Raw genomic sequence first — 26,915 nt, 5'->3', positions numbered from 1 at the left:
GGTAGCCCCTGAGAACTTAGCAAGACCTGCAACTGTGGATGTACATAGAGTACAGACAGGAACGGAGAGCGCAGAAGATGGAAAATCTCACATTCCACTTAGGGAAGCAGGCATACAAAGCTTGCGTGGGAGGGTTTGGGAACCAGATGAAATAGAGGAGAGCTGTTTATAAAGGAGAGGATGGAAACTGGGCTACACGTTGAGAGAGGGCTAGAGAGGAGTGGGCAGTGATTAGAACCAGTGAGTGCCAAGTAGTGTTTCTAGAGAAGGCAAGAGGCCCAGAGACTAGAGCTGTGTAAGCTGGGACTGCTCAGTGTACTTTACAGCCCAGGCTTTACACTCCCAGGCTGACCACAGTCATCCGGGCAACATGCTGTAAGTCAGAGGTCCCCACTGCTTGCCTTGTCCCTCTCAGGTTCTGCCTTGCTGTCCCTCAGGTAGTTCAGAGTATGACCCAGTAAGGCTGTCGGATGCAGGATCTGGCAAGGATATCTTTTGAGTCTCGATTGGCGCATTGTGCCCCCAGATGGTAGGTAGGGCAGACACGCAGTCAGGGTGCCCGATCAAGTTTATGTTTATGTGTAGTTCATTTTTGAGTAGATTTCTACCTCCTACTGCATTATAACTTTGAGATTTATGCCCACTCCATATTCATTCTTGGGATTTATATCACATCTCCTCCAAGAACCCTGAATCACTTCACACAAGGGCGGTTTGATTCCCTGCAGGCAACTGTGTAGGTTGCTGTAACAGCAGGAATTGGCACAAAAATGCACAAATGAGTGGAGCTTACTCAGGGGCTCAGGAGGGTGGTAAGACAGATGCAAAATACATGAAAAGCAGTCTAACTTGACTTTATTCTCATCCTCTCACCATCCCCAAGTCTGGGACCCTAGCCACCATTAAAGAACAGCATATTTTATCACACCCTTCTATGTTCAGTCTTTTCCACACCACCCCGCCCCCCCCTCAAAGGTGGCGGCCATGGACCTACAGAAAACCAAATGTAGACCCAGTTTGAAGAGAAATCACAGAAGCATGGTGTTGTCTGTTATTCCTAGAAGCCAAATGACTCAGATAGGCATGCCTTCTGAACCACTCCCACCCCTTGAAGAACCGGTCCTACTACTGTATGATGTTAGAAACATTATACCAGGAACAAACAGCATGCCAGTAGATTAATCTCATTTCTGTCACTTGCTGAGGTTCCTTGTTTGTAAAATAAGAATCATAATGGCAATTCAAAGTGTGTGGAAAGATTTAAAAATATACAGATTGTACCGACATGTTGCTTGGCACTGAGTACGCTTATATATTTTTATTCCTACTACACTTTTCTTAGATTTTCAGGATGAAAGATAGCCTTTTCCAATAGCAGGCAGGTGCCCCCAAAACTGCAGAGCAGTTGACTGCAAAGAAGAGAGTAGGGATCAATGATGAGACTGAGAGCTCACAAGTTTGGGTGATGGCTCTTGGAAATGAAGTTTTCAGGTGGGCAGATGTCCTGCAATGGAACTTTCCATCTTTGAATGTTCACTTACATCCTTATAAATGAACCCTCTCTTCATTGTTGTTCATCTTTCTGTTTGTTTCGCCACGCGCTCCAACCTGCCTCCTCCTCCAGGTGCCTGACAAAGATGTGCTTCCTCGTAAGCCTGCATCCTTGCACCCTTTTTATCTGAGAGAGGATGGAGGGCATGCTGTCTGCAGTTTTCATAGTTTCTTGTTCAAGATGTTGGATAAGAGCTCGCTGTCAACACAGCAAAACCGAGTAGAGATGTGACTGGTCCTTCGCTTCTTCATTTTCTCTTCATGAACCCATGAGTCACCCAACTGACTCCTTCCCCTTCCAGTGAAATGAAAGGAGCCACCTCTTGAGACTGGGAGAAGCAGAGCAAGCCATGCGACCAGCTAGCACACTGAGCACACTGTCGGCCACAGGCCTTCTTTCTGGGCTTCTCAGGGCTGAGCAGTCTTTATGGGACTCTGAGGTCTGAAGGGAAAGCCAAGGTTCAGGACAGGCATTTCACCTCATCTCTGCCATGGAGAGCAAATGGTGAATGTTCCCTGCATTGCCAAAGGGGGTGGTCTGCCCTTTCTGTCTGCTGGACTTTATAGTTTCTGAAGAAGAAACTGTCTTAAGTAGAAAGGGCTTTCAGTCCAGGGAAACAATACAGCATTTCAACACTCCACTGATGGATGGAGCATTGTGGGATATAGCCGAATTTGGATGAATCTTTTGCTTTGGCAAGTATGCCGTCTGCCTCTCAAAGTCATCCTGGAGCCCCAAGTGCAAGAGATCTGCCTCTTGGTTATGAACTTGATTCGCCATATTCCCTGCTAACGTGGGTGACTTCTAGCTCCCGCCTGAGGATGGAAATAATGTGTCAGACTTACCTTTGCCCTTTTCATAGAACTTAAGAAAGCCTGCTGTGATAGTGTGACACACTCATGCACATGCCTGTGAGAGAAAGAGGGAAAAAATAGTACAATTATGTCTGATCACTACAGGAACCATGTGATCCTATAAGTTCTTTAAGGCTCCTATGACTCTACCACCAAAGGTCACACTTATATCTCATTCCACTGATTTTGCCAAGGCAGGGTTACCATTCCGGGCCCCTGTTTGTGAGCACCAATGAGATGTGAGTTTCTCCAGAACTCTTCCTGACTGCTTTGCAAGCAACTTAAGTCTCAGTTCAGATCCTCTTCTCTGTTCAGAGGAAAAAGCTGGCTCTCCTCATTGCCAGACGGCTCAAGGGGGTGGATTTATTGCTTACCTCAATTTCCTCATGTTCTAGGGAACTCCTCAGTCATTGTAATAGCCTTCATTCCTAGCAACCCCAAGTGAGATAGTCCACTTGTCAACATTCTTCTATATTTATTATTCACTTCCTTATTTTTAAAATTTATTCATTTGAAATATGGAGCAATGATGAGAGGAACCAGAGAGAATAAAGTGGAGAGAGCGCTTACCCACTGGCTGATGATCCCAAACTTTCACGACAGCTATGGTCACATCATGCAGTGACTGGGGGCCCACGGGGCTGTCAGGGTCCCCCTACTTCAGCCTGCTTGACTAACTCCCAGGGTCTGCATGAGCGGGAAGATAGGATTAGGTATGGAGCCAGGACTCAAAGCCAAGTGTACTGGTATGGGGCACAAGCATCCTAACCAGTGTCTTAACTACCAGACCAACTGTCTGCCCCTAGTATGCCGTTCTTGAGACACTTCCTCACTTTGACTTCTGGGACACCATTCAATTGCAACAAATGTCACCTTTTACTGCTGCCCCTTTGCTGTGGACTGATTTTCCCCTTTAAATGGGAAAGTTTCCAAGCTTCAGTATGGGCTGTCTTCTAGATCTTTCTGTGTCTTTATCCATACCCAAGGCCACAATAACACATGCCACAGTGTTTGCTGTCAAATCTGTCTGCCAAGCAAAGCCTTCACTGATGGCTAGATTTGTTTACTCAAAGTCTGTCTCACCAGCTTTTCAATCTTATCATCTCTACCACCGAGCTCATGATTGCATCCATAAAATAAAGTTTCCTTCCATGTCCCCAGCTGGGAGAAATGTACATATGTAGACCCTGTACCTTTCTCCATAGCACTTAATGGCAATGTGGATGGGATAATAAATTATAGATGACTTATTAAATACAAGGCTTCAACAAAAAAGTAATCCCTTATGCGTTTTTGGTAGCTTTCTGTTGAATAAGTCAATGTACAGATTTATGAATGAATAAATAATGAATGAATAAATGAATTAATAAGCTTGGCTAGGAGGCCTTCACAATCTCACCTAACCCAGCACTGAGCATTTCCTTCTCCAATACGGTATTGCCCTTGAGTGCATGCTTCAGGAAAAAAAAAAGTGAGATTGGAGCTATTCTTTAGGTGTTAAGATATAAATAGGGAAATAGTTGAACATAGAATTAGGAGTGCATTTGGGAACAGAATTCAGAAATCTACATGCAGATCATAAGTGCCCACACATCCTAGGGTCCCACACACAGTACAAGCTTTCTATGGAAGCCTGTTTCTGGATGCTTTCACAGGCAGATGTGTTGCTTTTCTAAACTCGATGGGACTGGTCCATGCAGCATTGTGTCCAAAAAGACAGTGTCTTCCCTTGATTATCTGTAACAGTTCAAAAGGATTGCCTTTTTCCATTAGCGTATTCACAACGTGGTGAAATCTATTTTCATTAAAGGAGAGGAGTAGGGAGAGATTGAAAAACCAAAATACTGAGATGCAGATGACATATTTAAAAATCATCCAAGCTGCTGAGAGCATTCTGGAACTTTCCTTTTGAAATATACCCACAGCACAGCTTCAGGTATGGAGTGTTGGCACTGTGAACCAACGCCGTGACATTTGGAATCATTGTATGCGTCATAAACAGCTGGGTGCTGAGCATGTTGGAGCATTTCACCACATGCCCTGTCCCTCCCCCTATACACACACACCTTCTATGAAATGTTCCTGGAAAAATGCAGTTGAAAGAGAAGTTTATTTTGCTACACACTGTTTTGAAATCCACACTTGACTTTTTCAAGATCTGCATTTCCCATGAATGCTGTGAAGGCTCCTCCCAGCGGAGCAGGCGTGGTGTGACCGCAAGCCTGTGACACGCTCCTCTGGCCTGGACCTTGGCAACCCTCCTAGCACCAGCACAATGCGCCCGCAGGTGTTTGTGGAGATCAGTGTTGTCAGGGAGTTTGCGTTTTACGAGGCAGTTTCTGCCCCCTGTCACTCCTGGAACCAGAGTTGCGCATCACTGCAGACTGACCTGTGTGTGACGTGTCACTCCGCCTTGTCATCCCCTAAGCACTACGCACGCCAGCCTGCGCCGGGATTCCTCTCCCCATCAGACTATCAGAACTCGCTTAAGGTTGTCTCTGAGCTGTTGATTGAGTGTGCCGCTGTGAGTTTGCTTCGGCAGGACTTGTTAGTTGATTAGGTTTTTTTTCTTTTTCTACTAATAACGTAGCCACAGTGGCACTAGTTGCCATTCTGCACAAGAGTGGAGTGTAGAAGACGCACAGTGTGTCTGGCCTAGGATAGCTGCCGTGAAGAGGACCATGGTTATACCAGCAATCGTTACCATGCCCATGATGAGCTCACCTGGTTCAGCTGGCCCTTTTGCTTGTTTATATATTTAGAGTAAGCAAGTCATTTACTTTCTTTTTTACGAAAGCAAATTGTGTGTGTCTACCCATATGTGTCTGTGTCTCCTGATTCCAAAAGCAATCCCACACCCTTAAAGTTGGTAATTTTATGTACGCAGGCTTTGGTGTCTGTTTGCTCTCAAGTCGTGGTCTGTCAAAAGCGAACTTTGTGAACTTAGGCGAGTTACTTAATCTCTGAATCATAATTTTAACAACTTATGATGAGGAATAATTATACTGCTTCACTTTCAGAATTCTGAGAATCAAGTGACACAAAAATACATGTTCTTGTTTATTTTGCTTTTGATTATAATTGTAGAAGAACTGGGAAATGCAGGAGACGGTAAAAGAAAAGGGTGACTTTTAATTCCATTATGTAACCATTTTGAACAACACACTATTTGCTTCTAGTTTCTTCTGTTAATATTAGCATTTCAATACAGAGATTATTATTCATTTGTTTCCATAGTTTCCTTTTCTGTGCACAGTATAATTTATTTTTGTGTATCACTTTGTGATTTTTTTTTTTATCATTTTACTTCATTTGGCCCAGTGTAGATTGTTATAAATAGTTTTAATAGTTACATATTTTAGTCCATCACATATGTGTTTTATAATTTAGTCCTTGGACATGTTGTTAGCCTTGAAATTTTCACCATTATGTATTAATAGTAATCCAAAATAATCCGAGTACACATATTTTGGTACATACTTGATTAATTTCTTGATGGAAGTTCATAGAAAACCATTTACTATACTATAGAATACTTTCAAAACTATTAACATTGAAATAAATTGCCAGACAGACTCCTATGGGATTTTAATTTAATTTATAGTCATAAAATAAAATATTTTGAGTGTCTATGCACCTTGCCAAACCTTATCCATGCTAATGGTTTCTATAAAATGTGGAGCAAATCCTTTTAATTCTGAGCTGTGAATTCCTAATCTGTAAAATTAACTAATGGATTTAGAATTCAGAAAAATAGTCACAGTTTATAAAGTCTCTATTAATTCCATCCTGGGATGTTCGTTTTTCTCACATGTAAAATGCAAGTGATAGCACCCTATAGATCAGTGTGTCGACTGAATGAGTGAAGACATGATAAAATCGAAAGTGTAAGCAAATGTTTCTTGCCATTTTGGTCATTATTAGCAGTAATAATAAATTCATCGAGATTTCCTATCAAATAATAAGGCTTATTATATGCCAGCAAATGTTATTATCTCAGCTAATCCTTAAAATAATCTCTAGGCTATTACTGCTATCTCTACTTTGTGAAAAAGGATATTGAAGCATTGAAAGTTTTAGTCATGCCCTAAAACCATATAACTAGTAAGTGGTGGAGCCTGGGTTTAAATGCAATTGTATCTGAAGTATTTTTCATGATGGTAGTTTTCTCAACCAAATTTAAGTTATTTGCATTCTTTTCGAAGTGTAATTCATAATATCTAAGTGTCATCCTTTTTAAACATGATCACAATTTCAGAACACTTTTGAAAAAAAATGATTAAGTGCCTGTGAGTATGTAAATATCCACCTACTAATTTGATTGTCTGTAGTTTCTACAAGCTCTTAACAGCCCTTAGATTATACTGTGGTCCAGTTCACAGTCCTCTACTAGGATGATGGCAAAGACCAGTTAGTTAAGCCGTTCAGTTTCTACTTACGACTATAGAGTAGCACACATCACTCAAGAGGTATGGAAAGTTATAAAAGCTTTCATGAGCATTGCTAAAAATAATAGTTTTCCTTGCAAAAGCAAAACGGACATTTTAGCGTTGACTGTGAACAGTTTGTTGATATTAAATGCCCCGTAACCTAATGGCACTTCTCCCCCAGTGTGGCAGTGTCCTGACTCCATGAGTGTTTGGGACTCATCCATTGTGGAATGACTGGTTGACGGAGTGCTCTGTGAGTGGCCACTGGCCCTCTCATCGCAGAGACAGAATTCGAACTCTTTTCAGATGCCCCTAGGAGACAAAACAAAGAAACCCGGCAAAGCAGTCCATGTAGAGATGTCAGTGTAATAGCAGTATCTGTGGGTAGGACCTGCTGGGCCATTGCTTCATTACATCTTTGAGGCTCATCATGTCTTTATTGAGATCCACCATGTTCTGTAATCTTTTGCCAGGTGAATGTGAATGAATTGTGGTGTTTGGTAAGAGTACCTTTCATGACCAGGTGATCAGAGAGCCCTGAGGGCTTGCCTGGCAGAGCTGTCAGGATGGTGACACTGTTGTATGACGCTTATCAGGAGGCACATTAAAATATTTGCTGGAATAGCACGTATTTACGCAGGGTTCCTCATGGTGTTTTGTGTTTGTCTTTTCTACAGGTTAATCGTGTATGGCTTTGTGAAAGCTATGATATATGCTGGCCAATTGAAAAATGGAGACTTTCATTTCACTGACTGTTTATTTTTCGGTTCACTGATGTCTGCTACAGATCCAGGTAACTGTTGAAATAGTATGCTTCCTTCTTTTTAAAGAATCAAACATTTAAACTGAGTGTTTCTCCTCCAGAGGTCATCACCTTAGTCTACAAAAAAGTAATTGTTACTCATCTTCACTTGCATGTGATACTGTTGCTAGACACACACACAGAGAGAGAGAGAGAGAGAGAGAGAGAGAGAGAAACTGATGAACACTGATAATTCTCAAGAACTTGATTAGAAAGCAAATTTGGTAGACACACATACATGCTGGAAAAATCATCATTTTATTTTCTCTAGAGCATGTTGCTCCATGCTGAGCAATAGTCCTTAATTATTCGTCTATTTAAACATATTATGTTTCTTCTTACAAACCTAATCTATGAATTAGTGGTTAAAAATATTTTCAAAAATTGTTTACTGTCAACTTTTGAAGCCTATCAGAAGTAAGGAGAAGACTAGAAGAGATGGCCATATAAACTTTACCAATTTTCAGAGTGGCCTCCACACACATTCACACTCATCGTGAATATCCCAAACATCATATTTGATTTATAAGTACTTTGAAATAAGAATATCACCATTAGAAATCTTACAGGTCTTAGCAGCAATTATTTTTTTTAAAGATTTTTTCATTTTTATTGGAAAGCCGGGTATACAGAGAGGAGGAGAGACAGAGAGGAAGATCTTCCGTCCAATGTTTCACTCCCCAAGTGAGCCGCAACGGGCCGGTGTGCGCCGATCCGATGCCGGGAACCAGGAACCTCTTCCGGGTCTCCCACGCGGGTGCAGGGTCCCAAAGCTTTGGGCCGTCCTCCACTGCTTTCCCAGGCCACAAGCAGGGATCTGGATAGGAAGTGGAGCTGCCGGGATTAGAACCGGCACCCATATGGGATCCCGGGGCGTTCAAGGCGAGGACTTTAGCTGCTAGGCCACGCCGCAGGGCCCCAGCAGCAATTATTTAACAATTTCTAAGATTTAATTAGTCTTCAAAGAGTCTCGGTTATCTTATCATTTTGTCCTTATTACTTTGTGTAGTATACAAATCAGGATCCAAACAATTAATTGATAAGATAGGTAGATTTCATTTAACCTAAAACTTTAATCTCCACTTCTGCTTTCCTTATTTGTTAAAAAAAAGAGTCATGGTTGAATTGAACATGTTTTCTTAAGATGTTCCTCTATGCCATAAAGTTTTTGTGAATTGATTGTTAATAAAGAGGTTTAGTCAGAGGTAGGTTCAAGTTTTTTGGCAATGTGGTTATAGTTGCTGCTGTCAGTCTGCTTTTATGCCACAGGAGGCAACTAGTGCTCAGTGACTGAGCTGTCAATCTAGTCCATCACCTTATTAAATTTCTGGTGCAGCAACGACTACCTGCCAGAACATACCTGCAGTTGAACAAGGTGCATTTGTTACTTTACCATCAGAGAAAACTCTGCCCCTGGTGAACTTTCGGTGGTCTCAGAAGTGTTGCAAAGGACTTATTTTAGGACTTGGATGTATGTTTGGTGATTTTTGGAAAGTTACAAACAAATCAGGACCTTGCTCAGAATTAAATGAAGTCAGGACCCAGGGATGACTCCATGTTGGGCATTTTAGTTTGATCTTATCTAGAAGAGGGGATGACCAGATTGAGACTGAAACTACACGTGGTGAGGAAGCAGTGATCCCTCCCTGCAGCCCGAGTGGCGGGCAGTTGGTGATCTGTATGGTCACATTTTTGACCCACCAAAGTCCCAGGATGACTCTGTCTGATGGCTTTCTGTGAGCTCAGATGACTGTTTCCAGCCAGTCGTCAGTATTAGTGCTGCGTTTCTCTGGGTGGCCCTCTGAGCAGGAGCAGTAGCACCCCATGGTAACCTGTTGTAAGTGCCGGATCTCAGGCTCAAATCTACCTATAATACATTAACTGGCAGAATTTAATGATGTCCTCAGCTGATTCAGATGAAAATTAAAGTTTCAGAAGCTCTACTTTTAAATTCCCCACCTATAGTGTTTCATGCCCACCGACGGCTATTGCTAGTACTTATTAGGGTTGCAATCTAGTGGTAGGCTAATTCTATCCTACTATTTGCATTTATTGTCTGATACTCCTAAAGAATCAATTTTGCAGTACAAGTATTCAATATTTTGCAGTGAAATTTAGACAAACTAGGCAAACCAAAATCAGGACAAGTGGTAAATTATTTCCTTTTGTTTACTCATTTTTTAAAGACTATTTGTTTATTTGAATGGCAGTTATAGAGAGAGGGAAAAAAGGAGAGAGCTCTTTTGTCAGCTGGTTCATTCATCAGATGGCCTCAACAGCCAGGGATGGGCCAGGCTGAACTGAAGAACCAAGAGCTTCTTCCTGGTCTCCCACGTGGGTTCAAGGGTCCAACGACGTAAGCCGTCCTCTGGTGCTTTCCTCAGGCCATTAGCAGGGAGCTACATCAGAAGCGGAGCAGTCAGAACTTGAACCAGCATCCATAGGCTGTGCCAGCATCACAGATGGTGACTTTACCCGCTCTACCACCATGCCAGCCCCTATTTACTAACTTTCAAAATATTGTATTGCTTTCCTAGCATCTTCTCCATATGACCAAGAAGATGAGTTTTGAGAAAAAAAATATCATTATGTATACATGGGTTTTAAGTTACTAGATAGATTTCCATCCATTGTTATCATTCATTGATGATCAAAATACTCCATTTTTGCCAAGTGGCAATCTCTTCAAGTTCCCCCTATATTCTTTTGTCATACTCCGGTGGTTTTCAGTAGGACTCAGCTTTGTGGTAAGACTGTATGTTCCAACTTTGTCTTATGTGTTTCAGCACCCTCATTTGTGATTAGCCATTTATTTAAAGAGGCTTATTTCCTTCCCATAAGGAAATTGATTTAGAAGCCACAATCTGGCATGGTTTTCCTTATTACTAGACTACTCATTCTTTCTAAACCTTCCTTTTTAAAGGAGAAATTAAGTTGTAAGCTCATACTCACATTGTAAGTTTGAATTTAGGATTAGAATAATTTTACTTAACTGTCTTGAATTGTAACTTGCATTAACATTTTTCTTCCACTTAATTTTCTTCTTTGTAATGTACTGATATAAATTCTTTTTCAAATATATATTCTCAAAATGATAATACATGCAGTATTATTAAAACTATGATAGCTGAAACCTGATGAAGACTTCACTCTGGTAATTTTTAACCTTTGGCTAGATCTCTCTGGGCACTGTGGGGATACATATTTTAAAATTGCTGTTTTAAGACCACTTGAAATAATTCCTCCATGCAGCTAAGCCACAAGTCAATATACACTTCCATAGTTCCAGGGAAATGCAGAAATCTCTTCATAGCAACCAGAAGCTCGGATTTCAGACAAAGTGTTTTCCGCCTGTCAGTGGTTTCTGGCTGGCCAGGGCTATTCTCTCCTGCCATGTGCATGCATCCTGCCCTTCAGAATGCATGTTGCAAAGCATCATGTGCATGGTTTCCTGGCCCCGTTGCTGACAGATGACCTTGTTGCTGAAGACTGTTTATTGCATTCAGTTGAGTGATGCATCCAGCTTATAGCACAATTGAGTTGTGTTCAAGTTTGGCCTCCTCTGTGGCTAGTGATATTCCCGAAGTTATGTTTATATGACACACAAAAAGAATGACCGAAATAGAAAAAATAAATCCAACTCAGAAAGACTGATGTGTCTGCATTGTGTTCAGTAATGGGGCTGACTAAACTGTTTAAAATGCAAAACTGGCTCATGCCACAAAGGGAATTGTAGGAACTAAGGCCCTTTCCAAGTCCAGCATGGACCAACTGTGCAATTTTGGGCAACCACTTAACCACTGCAGTGTTTATGGATTCTGGGAGGTAGAAGAGATTCGATCGTATCCCTTCCAACCCTTTTATTTTACAGATGAAGAAATGAACTCTTCAACTGTAAATTGAAACGTTCCTTCCAGGTCCAGTGTTCCAAGATTTTTACTTCCACAAGACTGGCTTTTATTTTCAAACTAAAAGGCAATGCCTGCCCCCCAGGTCTTCTGGGACTTGAACTCCAACTCAGCAAATGCTAGAAATAAGCTCACAAAGTGGCAACCTGCCCATTATAAACAGAACATTGAAGTTCCCTCCTTTTAATGAGAGCTAATTGAAAACATTAAAAACATACTGAACTCATCCTGTGCTAACTGAAGTCTAAAATCTTCAACAAACCTTAAGAGGCCTAGTTCATCTTGCCCCACAATTATTCATGCATTGCCTAAATTCTTGTGACTCACTAATTTGTGAAAGAGAACCTATGCTCTCCAGGCCTGAGAGTCCTTGTCCTCCTTAAATTAATTCTTTCCCACTCAGCCAAATCTTAAGATATTATTATCTATTCATACTTCTGTTTTATGGACACACGTGTGGGTTTACATCTAATTCTTCCTGCGTGTTTCAGACCTTCCTGAGCCAATTTTCACTTTAGCTTCAAAAATAATGTGACTAAAATCTGATTCATTTTTATCTCCTCCTTTTCTCATTGGTGAGTATCTTGCTTGATTCAGGTCATCAGCAGCCCTTATGGAAGAAGTAGTAGCTAGGTCATGGCAGAAGCCCTGATGGGACAGGGTGTAGAAAACAGCAGGGCCCCAGCCCCGAACTGGACTTCATGACACAGCCGAGCAGCGATACAGGCTTTGGTTTTGTGGAAAGAGTACATGCCGCTGAAACACAAAGAAACTCTTTGCTTCTTGTCCCTTGGTGGAGCTAGGATTTCTTTGTTGCTGTACTCTCGGGGATCCGAGACACAGGTCATCCCTGAGAGCATCCAGCTGTGGCTCGTTGGATTCTAGAGGCAGTTTTAAGAGTATACGTTGTTTTCTTTGGAGGTTGCAAAATATTCAAAAGAGCACAGTTACATCAGATAATCACCCAGAAGGTGCCAGAAACTCATCGTCATATTTACAGGATTGACACTGCCTCCCAGGTCTCCAAGAGGCCACTCATTCAGGCACATGTGGCCCGTGCGTTTTCTCACTTCATCAATTTCTCTTTTTCCTATCTGATTTAAGATGTCTTAATTTCCAATGATGCAGCTGCATTGAGACTCAAACACAGCTGCACTGTTTGGAACTTCAGATTAATCCAGTATTCAAAACTAGAAACTCATTCTTACTGTATATGCTTCTCCAGCTTTCTCCCCAGAAAATTAATCTAATGTGTTCTGGTTTAAGCATCATTGCCTGGGGCCTATTCTCTAACTCTTCTGTCCAGTATCATAGCTAATAGAAATGTGTATCTATTCAGTACTTGAAATGTGGCTAGCTCAAACATACGAACCATAAGTATGAATATACCCTAGAGGTGATTTTTAAAAATATTTTTGTTTATTTTTTTATTGGAAAGTCAGATTTACAGAGAGAAGGAGAGACAGAAAAACCTTCCATTTGCTGATTCTCTCCCCAGGTGGCCGCAACAGCCTGAGCTAAGCTGATCTGAAGCCAGGAGCCAGGAGCCTCTTCCAGGTCTCCCAAGCAGGTGCAGGGTCCCAACGCTTTGAGCCATTCTTAACTGCTTTTCCAGGCCACGAGCAGGGAGCTGGATGGGAAGCAGGGCCACCAGGACATGAGCCAGCGCCTATATGGGATTCTGGTGTGTGCAAGGAGAGAACTTTAGCCACTAGCCATTAGGCTGCCATGCCAGGACCCTAGAGTTAATTTTTAAAAATAATATTTCCACTATATTTGAAAGGGAAGCAGGCGGGGGGAGAGAGAGAGAGAGAGAGAGAGAGAGAGAGAGAGAGACTGATTCTGTTCACTGGTTTACTATTTAGTTGGGGGCATTTGCCCACAGCTGTCAGGGCTTGATCACACAGAGGCTAGAGCCATGGAACTCAGTTAAGGTCTCCTATGTGGATGTCATGACTCAGGCATTTGAGCCAACACTTGCTACCTGTCAGGTAGCACCTTAAAAGGAAGCCAAACTCCAAAGCAAAGGCACAGCTTGAAATTAGGCGCTTTGGTGCGGAATGAAGACATCTCACGTTGAACTTTATACCAAAAGCCTGCCCTAAGACTTCAAATGAAATGTAAGAGTAATATGTCTTATTATTAACTTTTTATATTAACTAAATATTAAAATACTAATTTAATATTGAGTTAAATAAGATATGCTATTAAAATTAATTTTACCAGCTTCATTTTACTTTTTAAGATGCTATTAGAAAGTTTTAAATTACACATGTGATTTATATTCTAACTTTATTCAATAGCACTGCCATAGAGTAATAAAGAATTGTAACTGTTGTAAGCCAGAAATACCAGCAATGCCGCAATGATTTCAAATTGAGTAAAACAATTAAGTAAAAACACAACACCCAGCAATCATTGTGGCATTTTGTGAAATGCAAGGAACACGTTTTTATAAAATTGAATTTATATATTAAATTGTCTTTCTAAAATCTCTACTACCAGCGTTATTTTTTTTTCACCCCAGGGCACAATAACCAATCATTTAGTGACTATCCATGATCAAGAGCAGGAGAAACGTGGGTGTATGTAGATAAACAGATTGAAGAAACTGAGATAGTGTGTATGTGCCGTATAAACCATAAACACATTGGCCTCTGACTTGAGTGAAGATTCAATAAGCTCCTGCCCAAATGTCTCAATTGTGCTCTTTTGCTAAGCAAAGCACAAATAACAAATACTTGAAGTCTCACAACCTCAGAGTTGTTTCTTTTAATGCCCATCACTGACTTGCTTTATGTAGCTTGCCACAAATCCAAGAAACTTGACATTTATATTATGTTACTCTTGTTTCAAAGGCTGTTGATACATTTCATTTCCCTAAACTGGGTAAACTCAACATCAGAAATGAATGCTTATCCAAAAAAAAGGAACTATGACTACTAGAGTCACTATCTAGGAAAATATGATCCTTAGTTCTTGTCATTATGTTTGTGGTATAAAAATGTAGTCCATGTAAGTTATTGCTTGAGTTTACCTGTTAAACAAGGCAAAGTACATACCGTGGTTAATAGGATCCCTTCTTTGTTATCAGCAGCAAATTGTATTGAATGATGGGTTTAAGAACGCATGGGCAGAAGTTTCAAATTGTAAAGGGCTTAGTGAGTTTTGCAAGGTACAAAGTTGAGTGTTTGTGGACCACAAAGACAATCAGCCATATGCTAATGGACATTGTCCATGGGATGAGACAGGCCTCTGTCTAGCTGACTCACCAAGGCTTAGTTTCTGCATCTATAAGATGAAGATCAGATTTTAAGGGTCTTTGACAGATTAAATAAGATAATGCATAGGTTATTATTCATTGTGATAGCTGTTTTATAACACTAAAATGAGAATTCTGTTTGCCCATCAGCAGAGCATAGTTGGACATATATATTTTTGCTTGCTTTTCTGAAGCTGGTAATGGATTTCCATGAATGTGCATATTTGATTAGTAGAATCCTCTCCTGACCAGCAATATTAATTAGCGGTGTGCTTGGTTGACGTTTTAGGAGTGTAACAGGTGTAATGTGATAATGTTGCTTTCTTTAAAACACAAATACACGTGCCCGGCGGCGTGGCCTAGCGGCTAAAGTCCTCGCCTTGAATGCCCCGGGATCCCATATGGGCGCCGGTTCTAATCCCGGCAGCTCCACTTCCCATCCAGCTCCCTGCCTGTGGCCTGGGAAAGCAGTCGAGGACGGCCCAGAGCTTTGGGACCGTGCGCCCTCGTGGGAGACCCGGAAGAGGTTCCAGGTTCCCGGCATCGGATCGGCGCACACCGGCCGTTGCGGCTTACTTGAGGAGTGAATAATTGGATGGAAGATCTTTCTCTCTGTCTCTCCTCCTCTCTGTATAACTGACTTTGTAATAAAATAAATAAATCTTTAAAAAAAACCCCAAAAACCCACAAATACACATTTGTATTTATTTTCAGGGGTGGGAAGTATCCAGTTTACCTCCAAGTTTTCCAAGTTTGTGGCCCATGTTTTTTTTTTTTTTAATTTTTTTTTTATTGTATTATTGTTGACAATCTTTACATAGTCAATTACGGTAAAAAAAAAAAAAAGGTTCGGGGGTATAGGGAAGTGGTTAATACTATTATGTCCATATTTGTTTCCATCATGTATCTGAGGTAAAGGGGGATATTGAGGGAGAAGCCCCACCCAGTTTCCCGCCCACCCCAAGTCCCGGATGTGGGGCATGCTCTGAGATATTTGTTCAAGTGGTTTTAATAGTTCTCCAGTTATGAATCGCTGCCAGTTTTGCTCGATGAGGTCGTCCACTGATTGATATGGTCCATCATAAAGTCTCCATTTGCCCCATATTTCGCTGCCAACATATAGCTGAGATGAATGATTGACCTGTTCTTTCTTCTGTCTTTTCTTGGTTAGAGTTCTGAGTCCAGCAGTTCGATTGGGGAGATCTCCAAAGAAACCTTGAGGTATTCCCAGACCAGATTCTTGTATGTTCTAGCAAGCACAGTCCATCACCCCGATCAGCTAGTGGTTGCAATTGCTGGGTTGGTTCTGTTTTCAGTCCCGAGTTGCACTGGAACCAATGGGTGTTGCAGTCCAGTCTGGTTCTGCCCAGCATATACTCAGCCCTTACATCAACCAGTGGGAGCTGCAGCCTAGTCCGGGCGACCCACAATAACCCCCATCAGGCCCACCCCCTACCCTGGTTTGCCAGTATGTGTAGCAGTAGACCAGTCTGTCCCCCATCCCATTTGGCTCATGTACTTGTCAATGGGTATTAAAGCTTATTTCCATCTAACCAACTCAACCATCCAGCCCTCACGGATGTTGTTGAGTGCCTCTCTGTCTAGCCATCCCAGCCCCCGTCCTAGTTTTCATGCCATCCCGCAGGACTAGTGACTCAGGAAGGGGGAACCCACTTTTTCCCTCCCAGGTCTCTCTCAGTCCCGGTTTATGCACTCGTTAGGTAGTTCTGTGATTTGACTCGACAGAACTAGTCCCCAGTGCCAGCTTCTGCCAGCTGATGTTTTAAATCAGAACCCACAAGACACAGGGATACAGAGTTCCAAGGCCTTGGGCCATCCTCTGCTGCTTTGCCAAGCCATAAGCAGAGAGCTGGATCAGCAGTGGAACAGCTGGGATAGGAGCTGGTGTAGTTTGCTGTGCCACTGTGCCAGTCTCTGTGTCTCCATAGTTCTATAAGTTAGTTTTCTCATGAGATTTTCTTGTTGTGTGTTTGAATAATCCTGATGGATGTTAATGTAATGATTTCATCCACTGATTCTTACTGTCCACTTAACTTCATTAAGATGCAAAACGATGAGTCTTCATTAATTATACCATTTCTCCAAAAGCATTCACTAGAATTATTCTTCTAGCAAAAATATTCCATAATTTTACTATTATAAATCACTCTAAATGGCGTATTATCTGGCTCTTTGATCAACTAAAACAATCATAAAGAAGTTTCATCTTAAACATAATAATTTAAAACATAACCATAATGTTATCATAGCACTTAAAATATTAACAGCCATTTTAACCTTCGAGAGGCAGGGAGGAAAAGGGAAGAGACAGAGTAACAACAAACAAGCTCAAAGCTTCTGGTTTACTCCCGAAATCCCTGCAATGACTCTTGGCTGGGCTGAAGCCGGAACCAGGAATTCAATCAAGGTCCCATATGGGTAGCAGGGAATTAATTGAACCTTCAAGACATCTTCCCGGATCTGCATGGACAGGAAGCTAGAGTCAGAAGATGAAGCAGGGAGCCAAGGCATGTGGGACCAAGGCATGTTAACTGCTGGGCTCACTCCTAGCAATAATTTTTGTCATAGGTAAAATAGTGGCCCATCCAAAGATGCCCTGACCATAATCCCTACTTCATAGGGAAGGGGCCTATGAAACAGCCAGGGAACTGGTTCTCGTCCTGAGTCCCTGGAAAGGAAAGCTTCCTACAGACACCTTGGGTTCATCTCATTGAGACTTGTGTTGGAATTCTGACTCACACATCTGTAAGATAATAAATTTGTGTTATTAGATGCCATTAAATTTGTGATAATTTGTTATGGCTGCAAGAGAGGACTCATAATAATTCTTAAATATTATCAAATATTAGGTTAATGTTTTCTAAATTGTCTCACAAAATTTTTTTAGAACTGCTTTATTTAACCAAAGATCCAGACAAGTATGCACATTGCTTTGGGGGAATGATTTAAAGTCAGATAATAGTAGGGTGTTTTTTTTTTCCCAGAAAGCAGCTTGAGGAATCATACAATCTAACATCCCTGTTTTGCAAAAGAGCAAACTAAGGCTTGGAGGTGAATGACTTCGCCCTAGGACAATCATTTCAAAACTTAAAACTGTAATCACTCTAAAAAAATTCATGAGCGTCAGCAATAGATTCTGCAAACGTAGCGACCTCAACTGGGCTTCCTTGCCATTTGTTACTGAAATGTATACGATTCTGCTGAGGCCAAGAGCTGTTGATTCCTGTTGACAGCCCAGTGCTGGGGAAGCCATGGGCACTGTGCAGCCCCTGTATAAACAGCAGGTATTTAGCTTTGTCTGCCATGAGGAGCGTGGGTCTCTGGACACCTGCCTCAGAGAAGTCTGTAGAAAGACATGCTGAGTGGAGAAATCCGTGGGTGCTGGTAATGGACAGAGGGCCCTGGCATGGGTCCCGCATGATGGAGTTGATCTCCTCAGTTACTGGCCAATGGAGTGGCCTCCTCCAGGACGGTTCACCTATTCCACACTACTGATGAATTTTCTGCCACCCATAGGACTGCTGTAATGGACACTAGCCAGACAACCTAAGATCCATCAAAACAACAAAGACAGAGAAAAATACACCAACGAGGAAGCAACGAGGGGATAATTTCCTGAGTAGTTGGAAGGCAGTTGGAACAGCCTTTCAAGAAATCTTGAATTAAAGGCAGATAAGACTCATGATTTTCCAGATAAACAAGTGAATATATAAAGAAGAGTATGGTACATTCAAAACCTGAATTCGTGGCAAATTAAGTGGATTAATATTTTAAAAGCATTACATAAATTTTGAAAAAAATGCAAATTGTGACCAAAAGAATAGAAATGGGCCCAGCGGGGTGGCCTAGAGGCTAAATTCCTTGCTTTGCCCGCACCCAGGATCCCATATAGGCGCTGGCTCATGTCCTGGTGGCCCTGCTTCCCATCCAGCTCCCTGCTCGTGGCCTGGAAAAGCAGTTAAGAATGGCCCAAAGCGTTGGGACCCTGCACCTGCTTGGGGGACCTGGAGAAGGATCCAGACTTATGGCTTTGGATTAGCACAGCTCTGGCTGTTGTGGCCGCCTGGGGAGTGAATCATCGGACAGAGGTCTTCCTCTCTACCTCTCCTTCTATCTGTATATACACCTTTCCAATAAAAATAAAATAATAGAAACTGAGTGGCTAAGCAGTAAGAAATACCACATGATGAATAATCCTTGTCCCCTAAGGAGAAAAAAAGGGTTGTTGATGAAGAGAATAATTAAACAAAAGAAATAACATTTTTCTGGGCTAAAAAAAAATGGATCAGACCTCAGGGATGAGGGAGATGGAGCTCCCAGCAGCATGGTGGCTGCTGAGGGTACTGACTCATGTCGGATTCAATGCTTAGGGCCCTAGCACCAGCCACCACTGCCAAGCAGTGAGCGAAACCTGGACTTGCCTGGGCCTGAGAGATGTCTCCCTTCATGGCAGCTACACCGTGAAAGCCCTCTGCAGCCCATGTCCCTGACTCTGCCACTGCCGCCATCTAGGTGGAAGGGACCAAGGTGAGTTTGACCTTGGGCCTTGGGTGAATGGAACTCCCAGCAGTGTGGCAGCTGCCAAGTGTTGGCATTGAAAGGCTGTGCAAGTGGAGATTCTAAGTTGGACTACGTCAACCAGTGGATTCTAAAGAGATTTCATCATGATTGATGTGGCAATTTTGGCAATAATTCAGAACAGTTGAACTATCGAAACCTCTTGAGCAGGACCCTCAGAGCATGCCCCACATTGGTGACCCTGGGTTGGTATCTGGTGGCTGCCCTCCATCCCAGGGAGTAGAGCCATTTGGGAAGCTGGGCGTGGCTTCTCTCTTTGTCTCTCTCCTTTCCCTAGTTATAGGAAGGAAAAAAAGAGAAAGTAGAAAGGGTGACCTCATCTACCTTCCTGTAGCCCTTAACCCTTATCACCTTAATCAATTATTGAAAATTCATCAAAAATAAAAATAAATTTAAAAAAGAATTTAGGTGGGCCTTAGGATGGGGTGTCTTGCTCGAATCCCAACTCCAGCCACCATGTGCACATGGTGAGCTGTCCCCGGGCCTGCCTGGAATCCGGGGCTGCTTCCTTTGGGGTGAGTACACCAAGGGGGGAAGTCTCTGTGACTGGGTAGGTCTGGGGCCCACCCACCATCCTCACTGGGTGGTGAATGGGATTGGGGAGGGGCGCGACCTTGGGCCTGGGGATTTAAATCTCCAGCAGCCAGGAGGCTGTTGGTGGGCCTCAGGATGGGGCGTCTTGCTTGGATCCAGACTCCAGCCACCATGTGCACGTGGTGAGCTGTCCTCAGGCCTGCCAGGGCGCCATCTGGCGCCAGGCTCTGCCTGCTGGCCGCCCGGGCCGGGAAGCTCTGGGGTTTTGGTTCTTTGAATCGTTGCTTAGGTAGCTCCAGGTTGAACCCATGGTGCTTCTGAGATCTGAGTTAATTCTAAAGATTCCCAATGACAGTAACTCTTCCTTTGAAGAACTTGTAATCATTGAACAATGCTGAGCACTGAACACCAGTTCATGCAAAAGCTAAGAGTTGGGACTTGTCCAGAATGATATCTTATTACCTGACATGATGAAGGATCAGGAGATTGGACACATTAGGCAGGGCCATAACATTAACTAGCATTTGAGAACCATAGCTGGGAGTAGATTTTGTAAGGGTTGTGTGGGCCAAACCCTGTGGAAATTTTAGCCCCACCGGTTAGCTCGAGGGTTGAAGTGGTGATGGACTAAGCTAGGTGTGACCAAGGAGCCTGCCATCAATCACAGGCAAAGGAACCCACAACAGTCTGGACTGGTCAAGGCAGCACCCAAGTGTGCATCCTGAATAGGGTGTGGGGTGGGCTGGGCTGCAACATTCACCAGCTCATAAACTGACAAATAGAAGGCCAGACTGTGCCAGGCACTGGCCTAAAACCCATTGGCATGTATGAGAACTGGGTCGGAGAGTGGACCAAGTGGAGGAACTTGGGAAACGCCCCTGGTGAGTCATAGCTCCCGCTGGTGAACATGTGCTCCAGACCTGGGGGTCGGACAAGCTGGGCAAAGTAGCTCCAACAGCTGGCCAATGTGTAACTGGTAACGGAACAGGTTGTACTGGGCAGGACTGAGCAAACCTTAGCCCACAAGCAAAACTAGAAACCAGGATGGAGCACAGGTCATGCCGAGCTAGGCTCTTGCACCTACTGGTCTGCGTGAGTCAAGGAACGCAAAGCCACAGTGTCTAAGGCAGAGGCCAGGACATCTGAGGGACTGAGCCAAGCTGAGTCAGAGCAACCACTGGCATGCGTGTGATCTATGGCTGGGATCAGGCCTGGTTGGGGAGCTAAGGGGACACCCCAACTGGGTTCAGGCTCCCACCAAGGGGTGCATAAGCTGGAATGGGGGCTGCGTTCAAACCAGGAAACAGTTGTAGTCTCTGTTGGCACTAGTGTGGACTGGGACTGGATGCACCAGACCAGGCCAAACCCCAACACCATCTGGTGTCCGGGAGGACCAGGGTAGATGTGGGAAGACTAGGCTAGGTCTCAACCTCTACGGAACCATATGTGAGCCGTATGTCGATATGGATGAGCCATGGCTGGGCTGAAACATTCAACAGCAAGAATCAGAATGGGTTGAAAGCCAGCCAAGAAAAGACACTATTCCTGCTGGGACAGGAAGTGAACTGAGTAGGGCTGGCTCATGGACCCCTGGTATGCGCAAAATCTGGCATTGGGAGGGGTTCAGATGGAGGAGCCTGGGCAACTCCTCTGGCAGGACACAGTCCCTGCAGGTAAGCGCAAGAAACATGATAGGAAACAGCCCAGAACAGGCCATGGAAAGTTTCCCACTGGCATACATTTGGCATGGGTCTGGGGCAGACCAGGCCAAATCAGTTCATGTCATCCACTGGCAAATCCGACCGCCAGAACAGTGTGGGTCGAGCCAGGTCGGGTCGCGACAAAATCCAGTGCACAATACATAATGCCAGGGTGAGATTGCCTGTACTGGATGTGACCTCAGCACCCAACCAGCACGCGTGAGAACCAGGAAGGGAGGGGGCAGAGCCGCCAGGGGATTAAGGGGCTGGTCCCCTCACCGGACAGCTACTCCCACTGGAGAGCATGGGCTGGGATGGGGACAGACCAGACTAAGCAGGGCTACAACACCTGTGCGCCTCATGTGGACTAGATCAGGGAAAAGCCAGGCTGGGCTGATTGTTCCTACTGGTGCAAACTACAATTAGAGTGGGTGAGGGTTGTTTGGGCTTAGCCACAACATCAGGTGGCAGAAGCTGGCACTGGGGTCTAATTCTCTCAAGTTAAACTGCAGAACTACCTGGAGAGTGCATAATCCGGGAGTGGGAGTGGCCTGGGAGGGAAACAGTGGGCTCCCTTCTCTTGAGTTACCATTCCCACTAGAGAGCACGAAAACCAGGACAGGGGCAGGGGTCGCTAGACAGAGAGGCACCCAACAACATCCATGAGGGCTGGACAGTTGAGCTGTATGAGAACAGAAGGGGATGTGGGACAGACGGGACTAGTCTGCTACAAATACGGGCAAACTAGGGTAGGGGGCAGGCCTGGTGGGAGTTATTGTGGGTCACTCTGGATAGGCTGCAGCTCCCACTGGTTTATGTGAGGGCTGACTGAGTATGTGCTGGGCAGAACCAGGCTGGACTGCAACACCCATTGGTTCCAGTGGAAGTCGGGACTGAAAACAGAACCAGCCCAGCAATTGTAACCACCAGATGATCGCGGTGATGGACTGTGCCAGGCCCTGTGCTTGCTAGAACATACAAGAATCTGGTCTGGGAATACCAGAAATTTTGAGGATCTCCCCAATCAAAATGCCGGACTCAGAACCCTAACCAGGAAGAGACAGAAGAAAGAACAAGTCAATCAACCACCTCAGCTATATGTCGGCAGCGAAATACTGGGCAAATGGAGACTTCAGGATGGACTCTGTCAATCAATGATCCTTCATCGGCCTCATCATGCTCAGAGTGGCGAGACTGGCAACGATTCGTAACTGGTGAACTATCAAAGCACTTGAGCAAGAATCTCAGAGCATGCCCCACATCCGGGACTAGGGGTGGGTGGGAAACTGGGTGGGGCTTATCCCTCAATATCCCCTTTACTTTGAACCTTTTTACCCTAATTAACTATGTAAAGATTGTCCAAAATGTAATAAATAATATATATTAAAAAATAAAAAAATAAAAAAGAATTGAACATTACAACACAATATGTGTAAGTGGTGGAATATGGTTATTTTTCCCCCGTGGTTTGCCTCAATATACTTTGTTTATTCACAGTGGCTGCTGTTCCTCATTTCTCATACCCTTTGTGAGGACCATCTTAATAAAAAGTTTCTTTAGAAAAAATACATGGATGTACAGATTAGCTCTATCTGAACTTAGCCTAGTTCCTGACAAAACTGCTAAGAGAATCCGAGAGTGAAGGCACAAGCAAAATTCTCAAAGTGCAGGGAGAAGAGAAATTTTTAGCGAGAAGTCAAGAGAGAATAACCACGAGTAAACCATTTAGAAATGAAACATAAGCAGACCACCACTGGATTTCTCATCTGCAATACCTGGTGTTGGGAGCTAGAGTAGAACAACATTTTCAGAGTAGAGAATTATATATGTGCAGATCAAGAATCCTATAGCAAACCAATATCTATCTGTGCCAGAGCTTTTTGGACTAAAAAGTGTTGTGGTGCCCCTAGCCTTGGTATTGGAAACTTGGTCTCTAGGGTGACAATGCTGAATGTGGTGGAATAGTTCCTCAGTTTCAAGTTTGTGTTGTTAGCTCTTCCTCTCTCATCGCTTAATCAGTTAGGTCTACTCAATTTTGAACATTCAGCCTCTGAAACTGTGGTCCCAACTAATGTCTTTTCTTTCTAGAGTTAGCCTTCTTCAGGCACTTTGCTGTAGTAATGAAAAATAGACTGTTGGGGCAAGAGTAGCCTGTCTGAGAAATGAATTCCATAAAATTTGAGCCAGTTGCTACTATTGTATTATTTCCATCAAGAAATGCTCCACCGACTCCTGCAAAAAGAGCCTATATCTAGTTTACAAAACACAGTCATATTTTTAATAACAAACAAAAACATTTGTAAATAAGTGGATGGACTGAGAGACATCAAGAAAATGACAACACAGAGAAAGCTGAGTTACATGAAAAATATGAGACAATATATTTTAATACTAGCACCAAGTAAATAAGTCAACATCATATATGATAAATGGCATACTTTGTGAAGGAAATATAGTGGTTATAAAAGTGTAGATGACAAAAAACTGCAGTTGCTAAATATAGTTTAAAAGTTTAGAAATTTAAGAAGAATTTGTTTAAAAAGTAGTTATAGTGGAGGCATTCAATAAAACTCTTAGATCTAACACAAAGTAAGAAATTAATCAAATTTATGTATGGGAGATATAGCAACCTTTAGTTTTTCTTATTCAATTAATAAATGCTCTTTGTATTCCAAGAAAATTCCAAAATTTGCCCATGTAAACTTTTTTTTACTAACAACCATTTCTCATTAGTATATATGCAGAATAAACAAAAGGAGAATGAAAATATCTTAATAGATTAAAACTTAAAGTAAGAGAGTAGTTACTCAGTATCTAACATGAAATATTAAGAGATAACTTTAGACAAATATCAGATACAAATCAAAACAAAACAGAAGAAATTCATAGGAATATTTATAGAGTTACATATCCCCATTATTGAACATGACAGACAGAATATGAAGAAATTTAGAACTCATCTTTGAAACCAAGGTGCAAAGAGTAACAGTAACCAAAAAAACCGGGAGGAAGAGATTAATAAAGACGAATGTCAAAATAATGAAATGGAAAAATCAGCAGTGACAATGTCCAAAATTAGAGTATAGAAAACCATAGAATAGATGAAAATATTGTGAATAAACCAGGAAAGGGAAAACATAAGAAGACTGTTTTATGGTGAAGAGACATATCTTTAAACAGTACAATAATGTCATGTAATTCAGTAGCAAAAAGAAAAAAAGAACTAACCTTGTAAAAGTTTCTCTAAGAATGAATGAAAAAATGAAAAAAAATGAGCAACCTAAGTGTCACAGAAGAGACTGGAAAGATGATTGAAGATATACCATGCAAAAGGCATCCTGAGCGCTTAGTTTCACAGCTGGGTTAGTTCCATCTGGAAAAGACAGCGAATTCTGACAAAAGTTAAAGCCACACATTAATATGTAAATGTCTTGTTTGTGCTCAAATGGCATGATGCTAGAATAAAAATCTGAAAAAAGAATAGCAACAAAATAGGAAAACAGCAAACCAGTCTCATTTGTAATTATGAAAGCTAGTTGAAATAAAATGCTTACAAAAGGGATCCAGCCATGTTGGTTGCATGAGGTCAGAGATCTTGTTCATTTACATATTCCAACAATTTGACCAGAGCAGGTCTCAGAGAAAGTCAGTACCTTCTTGTGAAATAAATGCTGCAAAGAATAGCAACATTAGCCAAGCAGAATATTCCATGTAAGTGAGACTAGTCAAGTAGCATGAGGCCCATCAGCATGATCCATTACTTTGATGAACGGAGGAATAATAGACGTGGGACAGCATCAGTGAGGAAAGGGCACATGATAATACGATAAGATGATAATATGCAGCAGTGTTACTAAGAACAATTCAAAACAAGAAAGGGATATAACGAAGCAATTTAAATTTAACTCAGAGGATTTGCCAAAATCCAAAAGCAAATATTGCTTCAAATGACAACTTGAAATTGGTTAAGAAGATTTTATTTATAGAAGACTCTGTGAAAGTGCTGGTGAAGAAGAATTAAAAACAAAAAAAAACCCAGTATGGAAATCTAGAGCTTACTAGCAGCCAAACAGTTATCACCCCGAGGCCCAAAAGGATCAGAGGAGAGAGCAGACACTAAAACCCGGAAGGGGAAAAGCAGTGCAGTCTGTCACTTTGTGGAGAGCATGACTCTGTTCAGGGACACATTTAGTTCAAGGCAACATTTCAGGAGGAAAGCTGGAGGATAAATACACATGTTTTCATTTATACCTACCTACCCTCTGATCTCTCCTGGAACTCCCCACTGGCCAAACTTCATCACAGAAGCAGAGGGCATGGGAATCTGTGGAGTCTTCCATACAGTGTCCCACAGCTGACAGAGTGTGGAAAAGGAGAGAGATTTGGATAGCACACAGATGTCCAGCAAAAAATCCCCAAAATATTAAAAATTCAAATGAATCAAGAGAGTAATTATTTAATATCTAAGATACAAAGTTGGAGGTAACAAGAGCGATATGAAGTGCAACTATGAAGTGTTTGGAACCAATCTCAATAACAAATAAAAATGTAAAACACTAAGCTAAATAAAATAAGATCTGAATCAAAGAAAAATATATAACATGTCCTAGGGTATGAAGATTTCATTGTGGAACATATTTCTTTTTTCATCTCTTTGCTCCTAAGTTTTCCCCATAGGTTGACCTTTAACCTACGAAGCAATTTCAAGAAGTTGTGAGATTGCTGTTACTTCATGTAAACCTCGCATCAACTTCTAGATTTTTGTCGTATTTTAATAGTCTCTGATATGTTTTTAGCATCTGTCTTTGTGTAACCAGTATTTCAGTTGTGGTAATCCAAAAATACTTGCATTTTGCCCTCATTTCAACACCAGGGTGGTTGTAAAGAACACCATGGATTCAAAGTGATTTTGCTTCTCCCATTCCTTTGAATATTAACTGTTTTGCTATGTTTTTTATTTTGCTGCGTGTTACCTAGCTATTGAGCCACTATTTTGCTGATGTCTACTAAAACTTTATGAAGTTTAAAAAATTTTTTTTGAATTTTTTTCTTTCTATTTGAAAAGCAAAGCATTGACAGCAGAGAGAGTGTTATTTTTTCACTCACTTGTTCACTCTCCAAATGCTTGCAACATCCAGGTCTGGGCAGCACTGAAGTCAGGAGCCAGGATCTCCAACCTGGCCTGCCACGTGATGGCAAGACCACAAGGACCTGGCTCTTCTGCTGCTACCCCCAGGTTGTGCATCAGCCAGAAGCTGGAACCCACAGAGCTCC

The 26,915-nt window shown here is 42.4% G+C and overlaps 1 protein-coding gene across 1 annotated transcript in view; it reads left to right on the top strand.

The window, feature by feature from the left end:
* The window catches only part of SLC9A9 (solute carrier family 9 member A9), a 574,162-nt gene that overhangs the window by 115,376 nt on the left and 431,871 nt on the right, over positions 1 to 26,915 (top strand). The window contains exon 5 of the mRNA XM_004597757.3: positions 7,514 to 7,629. Coding sequence (XP_004597814.2) covers positions 7,514 to 7,629 — 116 coding nt within the window. The remainder of the gene's footprint in view (positions 1 to 7,513; positions 7,630 to 26,915) is intronic.

This window comes from Ochotona princeps, chromosome 3 (assembly GCF_030435755.1).
Source record: "Ochotona princeps isolate mOchPri1 chromosome 3, mOchPri1.hap1, whole genome shotgun sequence".
In the NCBI taxonomy this organism is placed as follows: domain Eukaryota; kingdom Metazoa; phylum Chordata; class Mammalia; order Lagomorpha; family Ochotonidae; genus Ochotona; species Ochotona princeps.
This window is presented reverse-complemented; position numbering and strand designations above follow the sequence as displayed.